Source organism: Peromyscus eremicus, chromosome 2 (genome assembly GCF_949786415.1).
Source record: "Peromyscus eremicus chromosome 2, PerEre_H2_v1, whole genome shotgun sequence".
Lineage (NCBI taxonomy): Eukaryota > Metazoa > Chordata > Mammalia > Rodentia > Cricetidae > Peromyscus > Peromyscus eremicus.
Genome location: NC_081417.1, coordinates 39732256 through 39752723, shown reverse-complemented (window position 1 = coordinate 39752723; position 20468 = coordinate 39732256). Strand labels below are relative to the sequence as shown.

General features: G+C 44.3%; 1 protein-coding gene across 3 annotated transcripts in view; it reads left to right on the top strand.

The window, feature by feature from the left end:
* The window catches only part of Trim55 (tripartite motif containing 55), a 44842-nt gene that overhangs the window by 9376 nt on the left and 14998 nt on the right, over positions 1–20468 (top strand). Inside the window, exons 4-9 of one of the 3 annotated variants that reach the window (XM_059255687.1) lie at positions 460–555; positions 11783–12016; positions 12278–12300; positions 12385–12509; positions 13853–14097; positions 15461–15748. In XM_059255687.1, the coding sequence (XP_059111670.1) occupies positions 460–555; positions 11783–12016; positions 12278–12300; positions 12385–12509; positions 13853–14097; positions 15461–15748 (1011 nt within the window). The remainder of the gene's footprint in view (positions 1–459; positions 556–11782; positions 12017–12277; positions 12301–12384; positions 12510–13852; positions 14098–15460; positions 15749–20468) is intronic. The other 2 variants (XM_059255688.1, XM_059255689.1) reach the window with 2 other exon arrangements.

Sequence of the window (20468 nt, the reverse complement as noted above, 5' to 3'; positions counted from 1 at the left end):
CCACATCTACCTCTTACAGTGACTTAACTCACACCTAAATTAATAATGACAGAACATTCTGGCTTTCCTTGGCCACCTTCACCCTCAGACTTGTTTTCTGGGGCCAGAGTGGCATCACTGAGCAACCCCACCAGCCTAAACGGGAGATGGAGCTCACCAGCAGTCTCCTCTTCTTCACCCACAGTAAGAACATGTCTCAGGAGAAACCCACCGGCTTGTTTGTGGGCTTGTTTACTCCTTAGGGATTAAATCCACCCCTACCCCGGAGGATAGTGGTGTGACCAGCTCATGATCATCCATGGCTAGGAAAGCCCTAACATCTTCAGTCCTGTTTTCTCTTCATTAGTCAGAACTCAGGGATGGCATTGCCATACTTGTGGGAAGCATGGTGTGACCAGCTCATGATCATCCATGGCCAGGAAACCCCTAATATCTCAAGTCCTGTTTTCTCTTCATTAGTCAGAACTCAGTGACGGCATTGCCATACTTGTGGGAAGCAACGACCGAGTCCAGGGAGTGATCAGCCAGCTGGAGGACACCTGTAAAACAATCGAGGTAAGTCAGCTGACTCACAGGGACGCAAAACCAATCCTAATACTCCTAGGGTCCAGTGGTTGTCTCAGTGACACACTAAAAGTCCCATCCCAATGTTCCATTCTTTCCTTAGAGAATGGCCTCCTTCCTAGTGTGTCTCTGAAACACTTCCTGGCACTTCAGAGAACTTACCTCACAGTTTGGTGAGGTAGACGTTTACTATAGTATATAACTGCTCAGGCAGTTATTATGTGTGTGTCCTTCCTCAGTCAACTCCTTCTGAAAGATTAGCAACAAGACAAGTCAGTTGCCAGCAATGGAAGTGAGCACTATTGCTACTATTTAATAAGATTTCTAGGCGGAAGCCTGGACAGCCTTCAGAAATGCTGATGGTGCTTCAGGAAGTCTTGTGAAGCTGTCACCTGCACACCTGGGCTCTCATAACAGCCATCATAGGGGACCCTGAGGAGGAGAAAGTCTCCCCAGCTGTGGCTAACAGGCTGGGGTATTAACCACTCAGCTTCCGGTACACTGTTCTCGTTGTTGTGTGCAAGGCCCCTCTTATAAACTATTATTTCCTCTTGTCCCCCTTTCCTCAAGATATGAGATCTAACATGTTGGATGGTCTCTGTGTGTCCATTCACATAAAATATGTATTGGGGTTTTTTTTCCTTTTTTTTTTTTTTGGTTTTTTGAGACAGGGTTTCTCTGTAGCTTTGGAGCCTGTCCTGGATCTCGCTCTGTAGACCAGCCTGGCCTCAAACTCACAGAGATCCACCTGCCTCTGCCTCCTGAGTGCTGGGATTACAGGCGTGTGCCACGACCACCCGGCTCTTGTATTGTTTTTTAATGTAAGACACACCATGACCAAAACAACTTATAAAAGACAGCATTTAACTGGGGGCTTGCTTACAGATTCAGAGGTTGAGTCCATGACGATCATTGTGGGTAGGCATGGCAGCAGGCAGGTATGGCGCGACAGTAGTAGCTGAGAGCCTACATCTTGTCTGTAAGTTGGAAGCAGGGGGAGAGAGAGAGACAGAGGCAGAGACAGAAAGAGAGAGAAAGAGAGACACAGAGACAAATAGAGAGAGACAGAGAAAGAGAGAGAGACTGGGCCTGATGTGGGCTTTTGAAACTTCAAAGCCTATCCCCAATGACACTCCTCCCCCAACAAGGCCACACCTCCTAATTTTTGTCAAAACAGTTCCACCAACTAGGGACCAAGCATTCAAATATATGAGCGTATGGGGTCACTCTCATGCAAACCACCATGGTATGCATACCTTTTAATTTTACAATTGCTACTGCATTATAGCTTCTTTGTGTTTTGAACCAAGCATTATGTTTTTAAGATCCATCCATGTTCCTGTAAGCATGAAAGGGGACAATCTCCCTTATTCTGCAGAGCTTACAGGCATGAAGTGTGTGGTCTCATTACTTTCCTATTGCCAAGGCAAAAATCTATTATTACAAATCGAAGGCCAGGTCCTAGGGGATGGCTTCAAGACTTCATTAGCTATCATTTCCCGTCTTAGATTTACACATCACTAAAATCGATTTCCTTTCTTCTCCACATTCATATTACTGAAAAGACCTTTGGTACATGGAGATTCACTTACAGAAGAAATATTTTCTCTTGGTAAGAGCCTAAGAGATTCAGAAATGGGCAATATAAACTGTTTTCTCTTTACTTACTTACAGTGAAGACCAGTCAGTCACTGGCCATGAATCAGCACTCCAATACGGGGCTCCGTTGGGTCTGGTGTTTATAAATAGCCTGTTGCTTGTGTTGAGTGAGGCTGTCTCTGGCCACCTCCTGGGACTGTGAAGCCTCCCCAGAGATGTCTTTGTGGAGAGGTTGGCTTCCTGTCTGGGATAAAGACATCAAAAGATGTGTGGAAAGTCCTGTGGGCCACTGAAGTCTTGGGCAAGGGAAACAACTTGACTTGGCTGTGTTTGGGAAGGACAAGGGGCATCTGTCACCGAGGCTAGCCAGAGTCTCAGCAGGAAGCAACGGTCTCTAGTTACACTTGAGAACAAGCCAAGAAAGTACAGGTTTAAAGCTAATTCAGCAGAAAGGGTTTAGTTAGGGACAGTATGGAGAGCACGAGGTCAGGGTCATCACTCCTTCCTTACTGGTAATGTCACCATCCAGCATGGTACACTCGTACAAGTGTTTCCACAAAGTCCTGGAAAGGTATGCTATCACTTCTTCTGAGTCATTAAGCTATTGGTCATCTTTAAAGTGCTCCTATTCACACCAGGCTTGGTGATGGACATCTAAAATTCCAGCTACTCGGGAGGGTGAGGCAGGGGGATTAGAATTTCTAGACTAACGTATATAAAAATAAAATAAAATAAAATAAAAATAAAAAAGGATAAAGAGTGATTTCTAGCACATAAAGATGCTGAGTCCAACCCCAGTTCTTTGAGGAAAAATTAATCTACTCACGTTCACATGTTTATTTCAGACATTGGGCTTATTGGGAAATAAGATTTTTTTTTTTAAAAAAAAGCACCATGAGCATAGGGTTCTGCATATTATGTAGGATATACAGAATCATACCCGACCATTTTGAATGTCTACATTCATATCTAATCAGTACTTTCATGGGAGGGAAATGCTAAAGTGCTAGGATCTTTAAACAGCACAACTGGGATTGGGGGTTTTGTTGTTCATTTGTTTGTGACAGGTTCTCCCTCTAGCCCAGGCTGGCCTTGAACTCATGGTTTTTATGTCCTTTCTCAGCCTCCTGATTGCTGGTATTAGAGACACAAGCCATCATGTCTGGCGATTTTCAATGCCTTACTTACGTATTCCTGCATTTCCTACCTTTGTAAAGTGAGTCGATATTTTTATAGCTAGTAACACCAGGCAGGAGTGAGCAGATGTGGTATCACCAGGAGGGAGTGAGCAGATGATGTGGTAACACCAGGCGGGAATGAGCAGATGTGGTGTGGATAAGCTTGGCTCTTTCTTGTCAGTTTGGGTGTTTCATGTGGAGATGGAGGGGCTGCCTCAGAGCCACATGGAGATCTTTAACTATGATTCCTGTGCTCTGCTTCAAAAGGCCTGAGGTCAGGCAAACATCCACCTTGTTCACCTCTAACTCCTACAGGGTGGTGGATGAAGGAACAACTTAAATTCTTTGTCCTTCAACTTCCTCAGCTTTACAGTGGGCTGATAGCCCTGTTTCACATTGCTGCGATGATAAAAGGGGGTAAGAGGCACATTCAAGGAGCTTACTATTATGTCATGCCTTCCCTGAATCAGCATGGAGCACGCACACTTGTCTGGCGATACGAGTGAACCATCAGTTGATTGACTGGAAACCGTTGTCAATGGTGTAAGATTATCAGGGCCCTGCTTAGTCAAAATGGCAAAATTGAGCAGCTCCCTCCAGAGTGAAAATGGCAAGTGAACGGGAAGTCAGCATTCATTCTATTCTTGTGAGAACCCCAAATACTGCCGAGGAAGGGAGAATGAACACCTCTGGGGTGCACACTGTCTTCTGCAGAGTATAGTGAACTACACATATACTCAGGGAGCCACATGGCTTTCCTGAACCTGCACCCACCTGCCCTCAGGCTTCACAGCGTTTACCCAAGAGGAATTTAAATGGTCTGGATTGGCCCAGAAAAGCTCCGATGCCAAGGCTATCAACAGCAAGCATTATTTAAATGCCACACATCACTTCACTATCCTCACATGTGAGCATCAGCTGGGAGACCCCAGAACCCTGGCCAGTACAGAGTTGTTTTGATGAGCAAGGGCCCAGGCCGAGAGGGCAGGGGCTGAAGCCTAGCCTGTGCCCAAAGGTCCAATTTGTTCCTTAACTAGAAACATTCTAGTCTGTGTTCACAGGACTTCTCCAAGCGTTTACAACTGGAGCCTTGCAAATGAATACTTGGGCTTACTGACCTCACTCCTTAAGATGGTTCTTTGCTCAGTTTTACTAACTTGATGTCTGTTTTTCTATTTCTTTTTGGGGGGAGAGCGGAATGGGGCTTTTGAAGTACTGAATCTCACATACAGTCGTATTTCTGCACAAGTGTGTCCAGATGAATGCTGGAGGAATGTGGAGGAGACGAATGGGTGGTAGAGTCACAGGTGCTCAGCGACAAGTGGCCAGGCTGAGGCTTTATCTTCGGGCTATTTTGGACACAGAGCTATGCCCCTTACATGGCGAAAGCAGCAGTCATAATCACTTTAGAATTTCCCTGTTGTGCCTATGGCTCATGCCTAAACTGGGTCTGACGTTTTATCTTACTTCTGTACATGACACTCTGAAACTGGCTGGGAATGGAGAGAGGAATGTTGTAGCCTGAAGGACATCAGAAATATCTCTACATTTCTAAGTCACAGAGTCTTGGAGCTGTAGAGTCAGAGACTTCATCAATTATCCAATCTGGACTGTCACTACTATACACATCATCTTTTAAAAATTGTCCAGAGATTAAGTGGGTTCCATAACTTTGAATAGTTGTGTTCAGTGTTTCTTTTCGAGGAGTAGACCAAGTAGAGATTTGGAATATACATTTAAGTATTTATTTCCCTGGGACAGGATAAAATGGAAGCTTTTGAATGGAGTCAAATATTTATACGTGCAAATCATTTGATCATCTTCCAAACCCCCACATTCCAAGAGTTTATTGAATGTTTCATTGTGTTCACATAATGCTGGGGGAGAACTATGTCCTAAATATTTTTTTTTAATTCTTTGGGAGACCTGCCACCTAGCTCCCAAATAAATACATGCAGACTTATTCTACCTTATGAATGCCCGGCCTTAGCTTGGCATGTTTCTTGGCAACTTTTCTAACTTAATTTAAATTATCCCATTTCCCTTTAACTATGTTTTGCCTCTGGGCTTTTTGCCTTTCTTTATGCTATATCTCTCTTTCCTTCTTCCTCTGTGGCTGGCTGTGTGGCTGGTGGCTGCCCCCCCCCCCCCCGGCATCCTCTTCTCCTTTTCTCCTCTCCTCATTTCTCACTCTTCTTTTATCAAGCCTAGATTTCTCCTCTTATTTATTCTTTCTGCCTGGCCGACCCACCTATCCTTTCCCCTGCCTTGCTATTGGCCATTCAGATCTTTATTAGACCAATCAGGTGTTTTAAACAGGCAAAGTAACACAGCTTTACAGAGTTAAACAGATGCCACATGAAAGAATGCAACACATCTTTGTATCATTAAACAAATATTCCACAGCATAAACAAATGTAACACATCTTAAACTAATATTCCACAACAGTACTGAATTTGGGCAAATGTTTATTCTAGTAGATGATTTAGATAGTTAATCAAATGTGTAATGTTAATTTTGTAGAAAAGTAAGTACCTAGGAAGGAAAAACGAACCAATAAAAATCCAACCATTAAGGACAGGGAGACAGCTCATTTGGTAAAGGGTATGTCATGCAAGCCTGAAGACCCAAGTTTGATAGTCAGAACCTATGGAAGAAAATCCTGGAACGGCTGTACATGCTAGTGATCATAGCACCAGGGGATGCAGGGACACGTATGTTCTTGGGCTTGCTGGCCCATTAGCATAATCATTCTATTATTCTTCCATACAAAGCTTTTTGCAATTGCATGTCCTTTTAAAGCAATTGTATGTGTGTGTGTGTGATATGCTTATGTGTGTAGTTTACATGGGTGTGTTTGTGTGTTCTTATGTGTGGGGGTGTATGTGTGAACATGTATATGTAGAGGGCTGAGATCAATTATCAGTTATCTTCAGCAATTGTTCTACCTTGTATACTGAGGCAAGGTCTCTCACTGAGCCCAGAGTTCATCATTCTGCTTAGTCTGACAAGCTTAAATTCTCCAGGGAGTCCTTGTCTCTGCTTCCCACACTGGGATTACAGATGGGCCGGCATGCCTGCCCAGCTTTTGCTGCGTTCTGGGCACACAAACCCTTGTCTTTATGCTTGTGGGGCATTTTCCCCACCGAGCCATCTCCACAGCCCTGTACATCTTGTTTTGTATTGTTGTTACTAATTATAAAGATGGCTAAAAACAGCCTCTCCATCTTGGCATTTCTTTAAAGGCTACAGTCAGTTAATGGCTTTAGGTCAATATTGAAGACAACCTACCTACTTCTATGGGAATAGCTGAGTACCTGATTTGCTTTTCTTTTCTTTGAGGTTTCAACCTTGGTTAGAAACACATATTCTACCTGTCTGCATCTTACCATGTCAATGTGCACAGGATATTCTTCCCTTTATGAAATAACACCTCCTTTATTGCATACATGCTTGGTTCTCCTTGGCAGTGGGGTGAATTATACTTTTATTAAAGTATTATAGGCAACTTTAATTTATTCTTCTAAGAAGCCAGAATATAACAGTTCTGGCAGACACAGGAGAAGAGTCACCCTGCAGCCAGGGGCTTGTCATCAGTAGGCACCTGTCTACTACATCAGAGGACAGTGGCTAGTGCATTTGAAGTGAGTTAGTTCACTGGCTAAGCACACACATGCAGGTGCAAGGTGTAAGCGCTCTCTCTCTCTCTCTCTCTCTCTCTCTCTCTCTCTCTCTCTCTCTCTCTCTCACACACACACACACACACACACACACACACACAGAGCATAGAAACCAGAGACACCAAAAAGAAAAAAATGGAAGCTATATGAAAAATAAGCTTATATAGTTTATTTCACGAACTAAGTATCTCAATTCAATTACTACCTACAGAAGCAGGAGAGGAAGGATGGGAAATTGGCCTTAGTCTATTTATTGAAATAGATAAAGTACTGTGATTAAAAAGCATGGAGAAATCTCTGAAGAGAATAAGGTTTTGTGGAGAAGACAGAAATACAGTGGTGATCATGCTTTTTCAGGTAATAACTGCCCTTCAAAGTTTCCTATCTGCAGACACATAGATGCAAAGAAATCTGTATTTTGCCCACGAAGTCTACATTTTTCCCCCTTCTACTTTTCAGGTTACTACACGGTCACCATTGAAAGTATCACAGGTTCATATTTACAGAGACACTGGAAGGATTGGATTCAAAATGATTGACTCTTTATTTTATTGGGGAGCACATGCCTGCTGCTTAATTAAACTAAGCACCTCAATAGCCAGAGGTGTTCATTAATTGTTGACAGCATTCTTGAGATCTTGTTCCTGAGAAAGATAGAAAGGCACCAAGTCAGAGGGGACAGAACAGCTAAGTGAGGCTTGTTATTCCAGAGCATTTCCCACGTGAACCATCGGGTTTACCTGAAAACCATAATTTATCAATCTTAGGACTCCAGAGGAAAAGGCTGGATTTCCACATTTCAGGGCAGATCTGTCTCATATCACAGTCTGCAGAGAATTATCTTAAAGGCCAAACAAGCAAGAGAACATGGCTCTTTTCTGTTAGAAATTAAAAAAATGTAATCATTTTGTTTTGCATTTATCATTTATTATGAATTTTATATTCATCATTTCCTGAACACTGAGAAATTATGGCAGGGTTTTGGGTTGTGTGATGCCTGTTAGATGTTAATTTTATTGAAACAATGAACTAAGGGATATTCATCTAAAACATTTTGAGAGTTTTGCCTTTTAAAGCCTTCCTTCAGCATGGTAGATCTGATAAATGGCCTATGTTCAGTTCATAAACATTTTTTTTTTTGGTTTTTCGAGACAGGGTTTCTCTGTGTAGCTTTGCACCTTCCCTGGATCTCGCTTTGTGGACCAGGCTGGCCTCGAATTCACAAAGATCCGCCTGCCTCTGCCTCCCAAGTGCTGGAATTAAAGGCATGTGCCACCACCGCCTGGCGCATTTTGTGTAAGTTTTAAGTTTTTTATTATTTGGACTGAGCATGGTGGCACATGCCTTTAATCCCAGCAGTCCAGAGGCAGGTGGGTCTCTGTGAGTTCGAGGCTAGCCTGGTCTAAACAGCAAGTTCCAGGACAGGCAGGGCTGTATAGAGAAAACTTGTCTCAAAAAAAAACTTTATTCTTTAACAGTTTCATACATGCATATAATGTATTCTGATATCTGCCTCCCCATATCACTCTCTCTGGATGTTTTCTTCTTCCCAACACCTTCTCTGACTTTCTGTTCTTATATGAATATATCTAGTTAGGTTACTTGCATGAACTAGGTATGGGGCTATTTATAAAAAAAAAAAATTGACCCTCACCTCCAGCAACCATTAACTGCCAACTGCTCTGAAGCTAGGGGTGAGAACTCACGCACCCTCTTCCCCATACAGGGATGTTGGCAGCCCAGTCTTGTGCAGGTCTTGACAAGTAACCACAGCGTCTATGAGTTAAGGAGAGCAATGGCCACGCCTTGTCCAGAACACAGCGTTTTCTAGTGTTCATCCCACCCTCTGACTCTTACGTTCTTTCTGTCCCCTCCTCCTCTGCAATGTCCCTTGAGCCTTGAGGGAGGGAGGTGATATTGATGTCCCATTTAGGGCCCGGCAATCAATCATCACGGATTCTCAGCAATTTGACTTGTTATGAGTACCTGCTCGAACTATTGCCCGGTACAATCTAATCTATAGATGTGAACATGCAGATGTAGATGGCAGTTGGACAACATGCCCATTCTGTAAACAATAATAGAATAGTAGATTTCCACCTGGGTCCTGTGCCCTCCCCGGACATGACCCTTAGACCAGGTTTACAGGACCAGTCATAAGTTCCCTTAAAATCTAACAAGAAAATGGTTGGTTATTCTCAATAGCACCACTATTGCCTTCCAGGTCAACCATAGCATGCAGGGTCCACCAATGGGTAAGGATGCTGATGGCCTTTCTTTCCCAACAGCGTTCACAGCACCTATAAAAACTACCCAGCAGGGAGGGAGGTTCCAGCTCAGTTATAGCTTGATTATGTCCTGCACCCCAAGCGTATGATATCTTTAGCAACAGGATCTTACCATCTAGCTCTGGTGGGCGATCAAGAGCAATGGCATTGGCCTGAATTGTCTTAGGAGCCTCTGAGGCCTCCCTGACAATACATAGAGGGGTGTACCACACGTGGCATGAGGATTTTTATTTAATAAGCTATGATCCTACTTCTAAGAGCAGCATTAGCCACCCATTAGGATACTTCTGCCTAGACTCAGTTTTGATTATATTTTAAATTTAACTGACAAAGCAGTGGTTTCCATAAGTTTTTCCACACACCCCGAGTTTCTGTTAATGTTTTTCCCAACTCCCACCCCATCCCCCATTCCCCATCCTTAAGCCTAAACCTTACCATTCCCAGTACCCCTCTTCTCCTCCATACATGCTCTATTATCCTCTCCCCTGTTAAGCCCCCTTCTCCTCTCATGGGCCTTTTAGACTTCCTAGCCTCTACAGACATTTCCAATTAGACATACAAAACCTACAGATTCAAAACCGGGATCCAAGGATGAGAGAGAATGTGGTGTCTCTCCCTGTGGTTTCCTCACTCTTTGTAAATTCTGTCAAGCTGCTTACAACAATGGCCGCAGCTAGGAGACAACAACGTATGAGTTCAGAGTTCTCAGCTCCAGGCCAGGCACCAAGAATGGATGGTAGAAAGTCCTTTAACGTGACATGTCTGTTGAGTTTTCGTTTCCATGGGAGTGATTCATCTGTAGCAGGTTACGTCTAACATCCACACAGTTTCAAGATCACATCACTGAAGGAGTCAAGTTAAGGGGTTTGACTATATTGGAAGAATAGTGACATCATCCTTATTGTGGGCCCAGTACAATTATAAGAACTTTCCAAAGCATCAGTGATATAATAACTACAGTTAGAGCATAGATCAAACATGTAGTAGTACTTCCCGTACTGTCAGGTGTAAATGAATGAGCATCGCTGTTAAAATGAGAAAAGTGTGATTAAAGTCCAGTCTGTGAAAATGACTTAAAAGCCAAAATAGAATGAAAGAATATTCATAGTTGAAAATAACACAAATGCAATTAGTTGTTTTATTTAAACCACCAACTACGTATATTTGATTGAAGGAAGGGTTGTACTCTTTATTTGGTTTGAGAAACTATACTAGGCTCTCATTACAAATGATTCAGCCTCCACTGTCGTACACTGGAGTGCTCTCCCATCTATGAAGTGACAGAGAAGAAAACTGCTAAAAGGCAGGCATTCTATCAGGTCGCATCTCAGTCTACCAGGCACTGTTTGTGTTCCTGGGGCACAATTCCCACAGGGACAAGCTGGCCACAGTCCTACATTCCTGGTAAGCAGTGGCACTTCTAAATATCAGAGAGACAAGTTTCAGGACCACACTGGGCACGTGGTTGCCTGTAAGCTTTGGATGAAAGGTGCTATAGTAAGAGACGGCTTGACTGGAAAGCTAGTAGCAGGTTTCAGTTCCCTAACTGTGGTAACAGTCCAGATTTGGAGCGAAGGAGCTGAAAATTCATGCAACTTTGGCAAGCCCCATAATGTCTAAGAGGGCCCTTTGTCTAATTACTTTGACACACCACTCTAAATTCTGTCTCCTCCTTCCCCACCTTCATTCCTTACTCTGACCTCACCATGACCTCACTTGACCTCACTATGACCCTTGTCTGTTACCACTTCTAGAAAGTCATCCCTGAGCCAACACTTTTGGTTCCTCTGAATATCCATCCGGTCTATACTAAGGGTTGAGTTAATGTTCTACATCTGTGCTGCTTGAAGACGTGCTATGAATCTCTAGCATGTTTCCTTTGTTCAGACTCTTCTATTACATCACACTATTAGTTCTCAGTTCCCTTTGGTAAACTGTAAGCTACTGAAGAACAGGAACTATGTTTTATTCAGTTTTGCATCTCTGGACTCTTGCAGGACTCACACAAAACAATCAGGCACAGCAAAGTGACCTGTAACCCCAACACTGAAGAGGCAGAGACACTGCCTTAAAAATACGGTGGACAGAAATTGAAAAAAAAAACCCACAAAGCCTCGATCTCTGGTTTCCACACATATGTACACATACTTACACATGCATTGGAACACATATGTCCACACACGTGGATATGAACATGCACACACAGGAGGGACCGAGAGAGAGAGAGAGAGAGATCATTGACTCATTTAGCCAATATGATTGAATATTAGTTGTCTACCTAAATATCAAACTGTTAAAAATGAGGCTTTCAAAGCTCTACCACAGTGTCTGTACCTACAGAGACAGCTGAAAAGGGAAAAAAACCTACAAATCTTCCAGAGGTAGATGCTCTTGTCTCCTAAAATGTCCAGGCGATTTTTCCACTAGACTTTCTCACAGACCATTTCTAACGCTGGCTAACCCAACAAACAGGAATGCTGCCGAAAGCAGAAACAAGACCTGTGTGAGAAGTTTGATTACCTCTACGGCATCCTGGAAGAGAGGAAGACTGAAATGACCCAAGCCATCACCCGAACACAGGAGGAGAAACTGGAGCACGTCCGAGCCCTCATCAGAAAGTATTCTGATCACTTGGAGAACGTATCAAAGTTGGTGGAGTCGGGAATCCAGTTCATGGATGAGCCGGAAATGGCCGTGTTTCTGCAGGTAATGCTTTTTTGGCACCAAGGACACAGACCCATATGGTGGGTGCTGAGAGCTAACTCTGACCACATTTTCAGTATTTTATTCACATGTCATTTAAAAACCTATGTTAGTAACTAAAAGGTCATCTATTTGGTGTTGTTTAAGTAGAGGGGGTGGCATTTGGAAGTCCAGCTAGGAGATTCTGAGTCACAAGTGGAGAGGTTAAATCTCACCAACTTCATGAAAACAAGCCAAGTAAGCTTATCTTTCTTGCTTTTGCAGAATGCCAAGACCCTGTTACAAAAGTGAGTACTTTCACATTTTTCATTTTTACCCAAGGCTATCAGACATTAAACAGTGGCAGAAAGTGACAAGTGTCTTTGCTGCAGGATCGCGGAAGCATCCAAGGCATTTCAGATGGAGAAAGTTGAACAGGGTTATGAGATCATGAGCCACTTCACAGTCAACCTCAATAGAGAAGAGAAAATTATACGTGAAATTGATTTTTACCGAGGTGTGTTATTTCTTTGACTCTGTTTCGAATTGCATTGTGGGAAAGCTGTTGGGTGAGAGGAATGTGTGTGTGTGTGTGTGTGTGTGTGTGTGTGTGTGTGTGTGTGCAGACCCCTCCAGAACAGACATCTATAACTTCACAGGGACCACAAACCAATGTGATTCTCAGTCTCACCACATGATCACATAGCTTTTGACTGTTGGTTTTTATAGTGTTTTAATGCCATTATCAAAATTTTGACTCAGGTTATGAAATCCTTAATAATTGACATAAATGGTGATAACTCAACTTCAACTCTATCCCAGAGTATGAATCATAGTGGTGTAAAGGAAAAATGTTAACGATGAGTCGAAAAGAGAACACAGAAGACATCTGGGCTAGGTATGGCAGCACATCGAACATCAAAATGAGATGGTCTCAGGTCACAGGGTCAGTCACAGCGTGGAAATAGGACAGGGTCCATGAGCTATGACTGTGTCTTTCACTTTGGGCTCTGTGGCAGATCAGCCACCACTTTTACAACCCAGGGTACTCTTGAGTAGGGAAAAGTGAGAAATATTAATTAGAAAGAGATACCTAGATGATGTGAGGAAAGACAGAAACACAGGATAGCCTCGGGAGGGCCTGGGTCCTTATTCATCGGCCCAGAACTTTATTCAAAAGGGTTTTTTTTTAATGACAATGCCAACAGGAAGAGCAAAGGACCTCCCTCTTGCTAGATACAACCAAGTGTAGACCCTTACAAACACCTGGTACCCAGGCCCGTGGTCCAGTCAGCCTCTTATGCAGTCCTGCTGGGTAAAGCCACTAGGAAACCTAGACGGGCTCCAACAGGGCTCAGAATTCCCACTCTTAGAACTATCCTGATGAAGTACTTGAAAGGGAGACAATAACTCTGGAGCTGACCCCAACTCTGACTGCCTTGACTCCTAGTAGATCTAAAAGAGAGACGGACACAGTGGTGGGCTAGACCACTTGCTATGCCATGAAATCGCACCAGCCTCACACACACAAGCTTAGAGGCACATCTTCATAATGGGTTATTATGACTTGGAAAGGAGCTTGCAGATATAATGGCCATGACAGAAATGTGAGCAGGCTCTGTGAGTGGGGGTGTGTGGGGGGCAGGGGACAACTTGGTACCGGAGATGAAAGCAAGTCGGTGATTCCTTCACACTTGCCCTGCCGGGGTGAACGTGAGGAGCACACGGTTTCAGCCTGGTCCACCTGGACCAGTGCCAAGTGTCAGTGGACGTGACTTCTGTAGTCCCGGGCTGTAGGTGCTATGTTTCCATGGCTACCATGGTAGTCATAAAAAGTTTAAAAAGATCTTATCTCCCTAGAAGAGGAAGATGAAGAGGATGCAGGAGAAACAGAAGAAGAAGAAGGAGAAGGAGAGGACGCAGCGGAAGTAGAAGAGGTAGAAAATATTCAGATAGAGTCATCGGGGGAAGAGGAACGCCCGGAAAAAGCCTCAGAGCCCCCGCAGCTCACCTCAGAGCTCCAGGCTGCCCCGGGGCCACTTCTTGCTTCCTCTCCAGAGCCACCTTCACCCATGCCACCTGCTGCAGATGTCCTGGTGACCCAGGTAACCGTTCACAGTCCTTTCCTGCCAAACTGCCTCATTGCCAACTACTCTAAACAGTGGATTCTACTATAAGACAAGAGGAGGTCAGGACAGTCACAATGCCAGGGAGAAACGCCCTCCAGCTCATTCAGCGGGTTCATCCCCATTTCAGCTGGTTGGCAAGACTTAATTTAATGCCACGTTTATACTAACAACACTCTCAGATCTGAGGCAATCTCTGTCAAGAAAGTGTGTGTGTGTGTGTGTGTGTGTGTGTGTGTGTGTGTGTGTGTGTGTATCTATGTGTATGTGTGTGTATGTGTGTGTGTGTATCTATGTGTATGTGTGTGTGTGTATCTATGTGTATGTGTGTGTGTGTGTGTATCTATGTGTATGTGTGTGTGTGTGTGTCTGTGTGTCTGTGTGTCTGCGTGTGAAATAAGAGCTGCTCTTGGGACAGTAGTCTACCTTTTGTTGCATAGTCAATGAAAGCACAGAGTACTTTGCAGAAATTATATGAGGTGAGAAATGAAAGTGATTCTACTTCAGAACATTGACTCTCCTGCACAGAATAGAGGAAGTCAATAGAGAAACCACAGGAGTTCACGTAGCTTACCCTGAAACACAACTTCATCTTTCCTTCAGTGGACAAGCAAATCCAGCTTGGTTTTCCAATGTTTGTCATTTGAAAAAAGTGTGGTTAGCGGTGTCTTAGGAAAGCAGTGACTGGCCAGCTTCTCTGGGCTTCTAGAAGGCCACTGTTCAGTTTGGGGGCTTTTGTGTTGACTTCCAGGGCATGCCAATGCATAGAATTCCCGTTACTGGGTGTGTGGGAAAAGCAGGCTCATCAAAGAGGGGTCCTGGTTCTGCTTCTGTGGGTTGAGATTGTTGACAGAGCCAAAACACCACAGTGAACCCGGACACGGAATTGCGTTCTGTATTCTGTCTCTGTAGGAATCCAGGATAACACGCTTTTTACTTCCCAGGACCTTGACCTTCTGAACACCCCAGCTGCACCGGCATTGAGAGGAGGGCAGACATTAATGGGGGTTGGGTTTGATCAATTAGGTCAGTATTGCTTTCTAAAAATCAGGTTTGGGGACCCATGCATAATGCCAGCGTTAATTTTGGTCAATAACTTGCCGTGTGTGGTATTCCATAAACAAATTTTCACCCAAAGCTTCACCCCCCTCTCGGGGCTCCCATCTAGTGGAAGGCAAGCTCGGAAGCATGTAGATGATGTCATCAGAGGCACAGCACTGGGGTGGGCATTCAGCCCCAGCATCCCCAGAGAGCTCAGGGTCTTCAAACCCAAAGGGAAATAACACCAATGCTTTTCCTCTTCTTCTTTTTTACTTTGTGACCCCCATCTGTTCTGATTAAGGGGGAGGTGGTGCCCACTGGCTCTCAGCAGACCACACAGTCTGAAACTCCAGGCCCTTCAGCAGCGGAAACCGCGGATCCCTTGTTTTACCCTAGTTGGTATAAAGGCCAAAACCGGAAAATCATCTCCAACCCACCTTGCACCCCTGGGAGTGAAGGTCCGGGGCAAGTAGGGCGTCCTGCTGCTGAGGATTCCAGTGTGCAGTCTGCAGAAGTGGCAGAAGCCGCAGCCAATGAGCAGGCAGCAGTGAGTGGTAAGGAATCTAGTTCACCTGCAGCTACCTCTCAGGTTAGTGTTGAAGCTCTTCTATCTGAATGCTTCCCCACACCTGCTACAACCCTGCGGGACTAGGCACAGCCAGAGAGCAGGGCTTCCTAAGGAGCAGAGGGAAGCCACTGCCCTGGGGGAAATGCCGCAACATCTCATCCTCCAATGCTGGCTTGCACTTAAGCATTCTACCTAAGAATAAACAAAAACTCAAAGAATCTGGACTCCCTTTGCCCATGTGACCTCATCCCAGGCTTTCCAGGGGATGCGGTGCAAGCAAGTCTAGCCCTTAGGCATGCTGTGCAAAGCTGTTTTTCTCTGCAGTGACTGGCTGGCTGACTCTCTGGTTCTTTGTGAAATTCACTTGCCCTTACTTGGCCTTTACAATCTCCCCCTTGGGCTTCCAAAGACTAATCACCTGCCTTGGAGTCATTCCTAGCAATCACCAAGGAGCATATTTGAATTGGTTTAAATTTGCTCTGTGAAATAATCTGGGATTCATGTCTTCCAGGAATGTGCTTGCAGTGGCTAGATAGTCTTGGCTCGATGAAATCTGTGCTTCCTAAGCTTGCGTTCCTGGGGGCAGGAACACAGAGTTTCCTCCACTTTTATAGGCAGCTTTTGATAACTTAAAAATATTGATAATATAGCTTGATAAACTTTCGTTTTTATAATGAACATTTGAAGTCCAAGTCCTCCTTCTATTGCTTAGTTAGATGTTTGCATGTCTCCAAGAGCCCACAGAACATATCTGCAGTTTCTCTCCGAGGAAGAATGTCAGTCGTTCTAGACTCGGGATTCCTAAATATGGTGTGGGGAGTGTTACCTGGATGATAAGCTGTCACTCAGCACCCATGGGTCTGTACTCCTGGGTCATCAGGTGACAGTGGACAGAAAACAGCATGATTTTATTGTATCTGCCCAAGTGGACCCCAGTCTCTCCAGGTAACAAAAGGATATCATTTTGGAGAGTTAGACGTACCAGGTTTTTAAACCTGATCTTTATTCACAGATACGAAACGACAAAAGTAAATGTTTGTAAAGCAACCTTTCCAGGGCTAGTTTTAGGTTAAAAACCAAAGCCAATGGATGGACTGATTTTTTCCAGAAACTTTATGGGGATGTCTATATTTGAGGAGGAAGAGGTATTCCCATTAGCAGCAGAGCAGTTTTCCCACGAGGAACACATAGTAGGTCTCCCACTCAAGACATTTGTCTAAATGCTATGAAGAAATGATTTGCGATGACATCAGTGAAGATTTCTTCTTGTTTTCTCACAGGAGTTAGCAATCTGCCTAGCACTCCTGGCTTTTCTTATTCTCCACTACATCTGGAGTCAGATTCAGTGCTTGATTTTTGCTCTAATGGGTAGGAAACATTTTCTTTTCCGTTTACTAACACCTCATGTATTTTCTCTCATAGTGTTCCTCTTCTTTAGTCCCAGAGATGCTTTTCCCACAAGCCTTGAGGTTCAGTCATCTAAAACCATGTTCCCTCAGGGCCACAAGCTCCCTCCCTACAGTAGAGGTGCCCACGCACCTTCCGAAGGAAGCTCATTCTATGATGTATTCCTGCATGGAGAACCTTGACCCAGAACAATGACTCCGTGGGCAATTATTCAGTAATCCAGTAGGCGTGGACCCTCCATTGGGGGAGTACACCTGCACAAGGTGTGCTCAGCCCCATGAGGACTCTGTTCTTATAGTAGAGGGAGTCATAGCAAAGAACCCATTCAGAAGCATGCAGGGCTGCTGTGGGTTTGAGAGCAGGATTCCCTGTTTACCGAAAGAGGCCCAGGAGAGGAGGTAGCTGCTGTCAGGAATGCTGTCTAGGGCAGCCTCTGCACTAGACTATGACTAGGTTGTCTTTGGACCCTCATTCTCTTCAAGGTCTTCCCCTGGAGAGGAGGTCTCTGAGACAAAGATGCTACAGAGGAGCAGCCGTTAGATACACTGAATAAAGAGCTAGGCATTAATATGCACACAGCAACCATAAGAATCTAAATCAGAGAAAAGCCACTATTTTGTTCAACAGTCTCTGCCTTTTGTTTCAAGTTACATTTCTCATAGTTAAGCTATGAGGTTTGCTTTGGAACTGACATCTTACCTTTTGGGTAATCTTTTGAAAGTTACCCATTTAATTAGCAATATTTGAAGCGCATGAACTCAAGCACATGAACTTTTGAGTGAAGGGCCCTACTGGCCTAAACCCTTCCTCTCTTTCCCTTAACCAAAAAGCAGTCCAGGATCCCTGGTGCTAAAAGGCAGCAGCTATTTCTGGTTCCCTAACCTCCCCTGATAGGCCTCTTTTCTCCCTCATTAGCCATCTGCTCTGCAATGGCTGTAGGATCTCTGTGGGTACCAGCTGTGTCTATAACCGTGTGAGCAGAAGCCCCACCCACCTTGTGTCTAACAGTCAGCTGTGACCTTGCGCACACTCAAATATCCTGAGCATGCATATGGTATTTCAGCTGCCTGGCTCCTCCTTCCACATTATTTGTGGTAAAACGGATTCACAGGCAATGGGTTCAGGGACAAAAATAGGGAGAGAAAACAACATGGTTATTGGAAGCAGGACCTAATTGTGGATCTGAATAATTGTCTAAAGAGTTCCGTTTACCTTCCAAGAATGTGGGTTTGAAACCTTGTCACCATACCTCCTTACAATATCCTCCGAGGCTGTAAGGGGAGTGTCATGCTTCATGGCTGCCAGTCACCAAGCTCATGTCATTGTATGCTGACATTCATCTGCCTGTGTGGGGAGACGGGCATGAGGCAGGAGGGGTGGGGTTGGATGAAGTGGATTGTTACTTGTTGTTGCAAAGCACCTTGATTGTGTGGTTTTGTGTTTGAGAAAAGCCATTTTCACATAGCAAAGCTAACCCAATCACAATGGGAACCACTCTTTGTAGCTGGAGACTTTCTCTCCAGCTCCCGCCAAGCCCCGGCAGTCCCACAGCCCACTTATAAAATAAGCACACAGACTCTTATATTATTTAAACTGTTTGGGCTAATGGTTCAAGCTTCTAGTTATCTAGTTCTTACATCTTAAATTAACCCATTTCTATAAATCTATACCTTGCCACATGGCTCGTGGCTTACTGGTATCTTACATGTTGGTACTCATGGCGGCGGCTGGCAGCATCCCTGACTCAGCCTTCCTGTTCCCAGAATTCTCTTCTCTGCTTGTCCTGCCTATACTTCCTGCCTGGCTACTGGCCAATCAGCATTTTGTTTATACAGAGCGATGTCCACAGCAACTCTTGAAGTAGGATATGAATAGAGTTGTAAAGACCGCACAACGGTAGTAAATTCCTGGCCTCAATGGAATTGCACCTTATGTCTGGTGCAACTTCGACACTCAGAGCCCGAGCTACCAGATAATTGTTTGTCCAGTGTGCATGCAGCTTGTTGCAATGTCTCCCTGAGCTACTATTCTTCCCTTGAACGTCATGTATGTGATACCAGGCCTTTAAAAATTCACCGATGTCATTACTAAATAGTTCCAGGTCAGGGTGGCATCATTGCCTTAGAAGCTCGAACATCACAAGCTAGATTGCTCACCTCCAAGCTCACCTCAGCCCCAATGGCCGAGCTGCAAACCCTTTCGGATGGTCTATCCTCAGGTGCTCGCTACATATCCTTTGACACGGTAAAACCCACCCGTGACCCCGGAACACAGGCACACCATGCTTCCATAATCTGGTCATGGAAAAAAGCAGCCATCAGCTCCCTCTGCACTGGGGATGAAGGGGCTACTTTTTAATAAATCAGAGGTGGATTGTCACCATCCTCATCCTCATCTCCTATGAAAATAATTGCTTTTAAAAAATTGGGATTTATCCCAGTTGTCAGTTTATCTCTTTAAAGATGCTAGTTCCCACCCTCTACAGGATGAACTTTGAACCTTTTCATAACCTTATTCCTGCCAAAAAACTGTACAGAGACCGAAAGTTTGACCAGGCTGCCAGAGGCAGATTGTCCTTGTGTGTACCACCCTTCTGGATCATGTTTATTATATGCTTAGCTGATGCAAAGGGAATTTAGTAGATATAACATTTGATGCTTTTCATGTATTTAACTTAAATATTTAAAAAATATGGTTAAGAGTATTTTTAGAGTTTTATGCAATGAATTTTGTTCGTATTCACCACTCTCTCAACTCTTCCCCAATTCGCACACCCCGTTCCCTACCCACCCAACTTTGTGTGCATGTCTCTCTCTTTTATAAATCCTTCATGACTGATTTGTGCTCCCCAAATATTCTTGGATGTGTGGTCTTCTACTGGAGAGTGGTCAGCTTGCACTTAGAGAACTCTTAGGGAACACACACTCTCTCTCTCCTAACAGGCAGCATAGCCAACAGCTCCGTGATCTGGGGTGGGATTGGGTGCCCAGCTCCTTCGTCCTCACTGGGATTTGCTCTGGTTTGGGCTTGCACAGGTTTTGTGCATGCCATCACAACCACCCTGAGTTCATATGTGAAGCCGCCCTGCTGTGTCCAGAAGAGAATGTTTCCTTCTAGTCATCCAATGGTTCCGACTTTTATAGTCTTTCAGGATCCTCTTCCATGAACACTTACCATATGAGTTTTGAGATTAAGTTTTCATCAGAATCATAACAACTGCTTGTAGATGAATTTCTAAGTGGTCTTATTAAATAAAAAACACAGAGCCAAATATAGGAGTGAAAGCCTTAGATTAGGGAAACAGTGAGATCCACCAGCCAACCTACCTCACCAG